The sequence below is a fragment of the Carassius gibelio genome, chromosome B1 (genome assembly GCF_023724105.1).
Source record: "Carassius gibelio isolate Cgi1373 ecotype wild population from Czech Republic chromosome B1, carGib1.2-hapl.c, whole genome shotgun sequence".
In the NCBI taxonomy this organism is placed as follows: Eukaryota; Metazoa; Chordata; class Actinopteri; order Cypriniformes; family Cyprinidae; genus Carassius; species Carassius gibelio.
Genome location: NC_068396.1, coordinates 36,447,113 through 36,449,722, shown reverse-complemented (window position 1 = coordinate 36,449,722; position 2,610 = coordinate 36,447,113). Strand labels below are relative to the sequence as shown.

The window sequence follows — 2,610 nt, the reverse complement described above, 5'->3', positions numbered from 1 at the left end:
TTGACAGGGAAAGCTGACACACACACACACACACACACACACACACACACACACACACACACACACATACATATATTCATTTGTATAAATATATTCATTTATTAAAAAAAAAATTAATCAAGAAAAGGGCAGGTGTTTAATCCCCCTTTGAGGTCTATGTGTGCACATGCCTGGTCATCTCTAGAAGCCAAAGCCACTGTGTAGATACTTTCTATATCTAGAAGGATCTCTGTTTGATTTTTAACAGTGTTTTGTTGAATTAGATTGAGAATAGACATTAAACACAATTAAAACTTTACAGAGCTGCAATTCAAGCATAAACATATTAATACAATATATTTTGTTTTAATCTATTAGACGTATCTCTATCCTTTGTGTGAGACCTTTTTTTATTTCCTAAAAGAAATTAGTGTTAAACATGGTACATTCTTTCATATCCACCACTGACAGACCATGGAGCAAGAGTCGCCCATTCTTGGCATCTTGAACTTCCTCTCCTCTGCAGGACAGGTGCAGCACAGCAAAGCTCCTCCAATCAATATCAGAGCAGCAGCAGCAAACCCTACATAGATGGACGCCTCAAGCTCTTTTGTGTCCCGAATGGTAAGGTATGTCTCCCAGGCCACCGAAATGAGCTCCATGATTCCAGCACTAATGAACATCACACCAGAGCTGATCATCACTTTAGCTTTCATAATACAATTGGTGCATTTAGTGCATTTGGTGCCTATCATGTAGTTCATCACGCCCAGCATGGCCAAGATGATCACAATGACCGACATGGCTCTGGGAGCCAGACGTTCCTGCGTTAGGTTCAGAATGTTTTGATCTGTGAGGGTTTGTGCATTAACAAGGGATGTGCCACGCCACATCGGGAGAGCGCCAGTGACAATGCTAACGATCCAACCGCTAATGCCCAGGGCAATGCCCTTGATCTCCATTCCTTTTGACATTGCGCCTTATAGTTGTTTTTGTTTATTTTACCTAGGAAAAGGTAAAAAGATAATGCTTAGTTGTGAATTGCATAAGCAAATAAAAGTTATACTATCGGACAGAAGATGAAAAAAGTAGCAAGAAATGTAATTTACCCAGTGCTGAGATAGGCAATACAGATGTCCGCGTCCCTTCCTTTCTTTGTGTAGCCTGAAAAAGTACTATGAAGTCAAACAGCCTTTATATTCCCAAAGAACGAGTGGAGGAGGACCTTAACCAGATCAGATGTGATACAGGTTTATGCACGTTAACCGCCTGATATGATCACTGCAGGGAGAAGAAGAGTATGTTGGCAATGGCTTTTCTTCATAATCTAATTCCTATGAACACTGTGTGAAGTAAAGAAACAGACCCAGGCAGAAAAAGGCACCTGGAAGCACATCAACAATCAACAAAGTGAATAATTCTCTAGAATTGCACTGAACATTTAACAAATAATTCTCTGGAACCGCACTGAATATTTCACACTGAAGATGTAAGAGATGTTGCATGTGAATGATACTAAACTATCTTAGAACTCAAGACTCTGTTGATTAATTTTTTTTATTGACTGTCTTCAAAAGTGCTTTTTTCTTCTTCTTCTTTTTTTTTTTTTTTTTAGATAAAAAGTATAAATAATCACCTTATGGGGTTTTAACTGAAGTACAAAAAAAGTGTTGCCAGTCTGCGGTATCATAAAGCAGGGTAAACAGGCTTTAGTCACGTGACTGATTACTTAGTGTCTGAATGATAAGACATTTTCTATGGAAAAATAACATGCTGTTATTAGAGGCAACAGAATTAGATGGCTTGTACATTCACAAACATTAAAAACATGTCTTCCCATTTCTAGTTGATGAAAAACTTCAGAAAACATAAAATAAATGCACATCATTCCTCACACTGATCTCATAATAATCTGTGGTTCTTTGGCATAAAACAACTTTGCAAACCATTTGTATATTTGAACTTTCTTAGTTACCTCTATATAGCCTGACATATGAAATAATTGTAAACACACACACACACACACACACACACACATATACATTTATACATATTTATATATATATTTACATTTTATTGAAACTTTATTGACACTGAAGTGTTGTTTGCCTTGTGTGAGTGTACAGCTTTGAGTCTGTTCTCTGGGCACTGTCTCTTCTGTTTTGGGTTTTCGGAACTGTCTGTTAGGTTTGACCATTTCCCTTGAGTGTGTTTTACTCAGATTAAGAACATAATATTTTGGCCGATGTGACGGTCAATGGGAAGCCAGTGGAACTGGCACTTTGGGATACAGCAGGACAAGAGGATAACTTAAGCTGTTAACTTTTTTTAATGTGGCTGACACTCCCTCTGAGTTCAAACAAACCAATATCCCAATATCCAATAGTAATTTATTTACTTAAACAGTACACTGACTGAACTGAAGATGAACACTGAGCCGAGCCAGATAACGGACAATAGACTGACTCGTTCACGAGTGAAGAACAGTTTCGGTCAGACGTGTCTGATTCAAGAACCGAGGAGCTGATGATACTGTGCATGTGTGATGATCGCATTTGATTAATCGTGGAGCCCTAGCCACAGGCTTAGATTAACTCAATTTAATTGATTTAAACTCAAATTAAAAGAAGA

General features: G+C 37.9%; 1 protein-coding gene across 1 annotated transcript; it reads right to left on the bottom strand.

The window, feature by feature from the left end:
• Nucleotides 1-390: 390 nt before the first annotated feature.
• On the bottom strand, nt 391-979 carry LOC127948735 (claudin-3-like). The gene has a single exon (XM_052545398.1). The coding sequence runs from the start codon at nt 951-953 to the stop codon at nt 432-434; it is 522 nt and encodes a 173-aa protein (XP_052401358.1). The 5' UTR covers nt 954-979; the 3' UTR covers nt 391-431.
• Between the last annotated feature and the right edge of the window lie 1,631 nt (nt 980-2,610).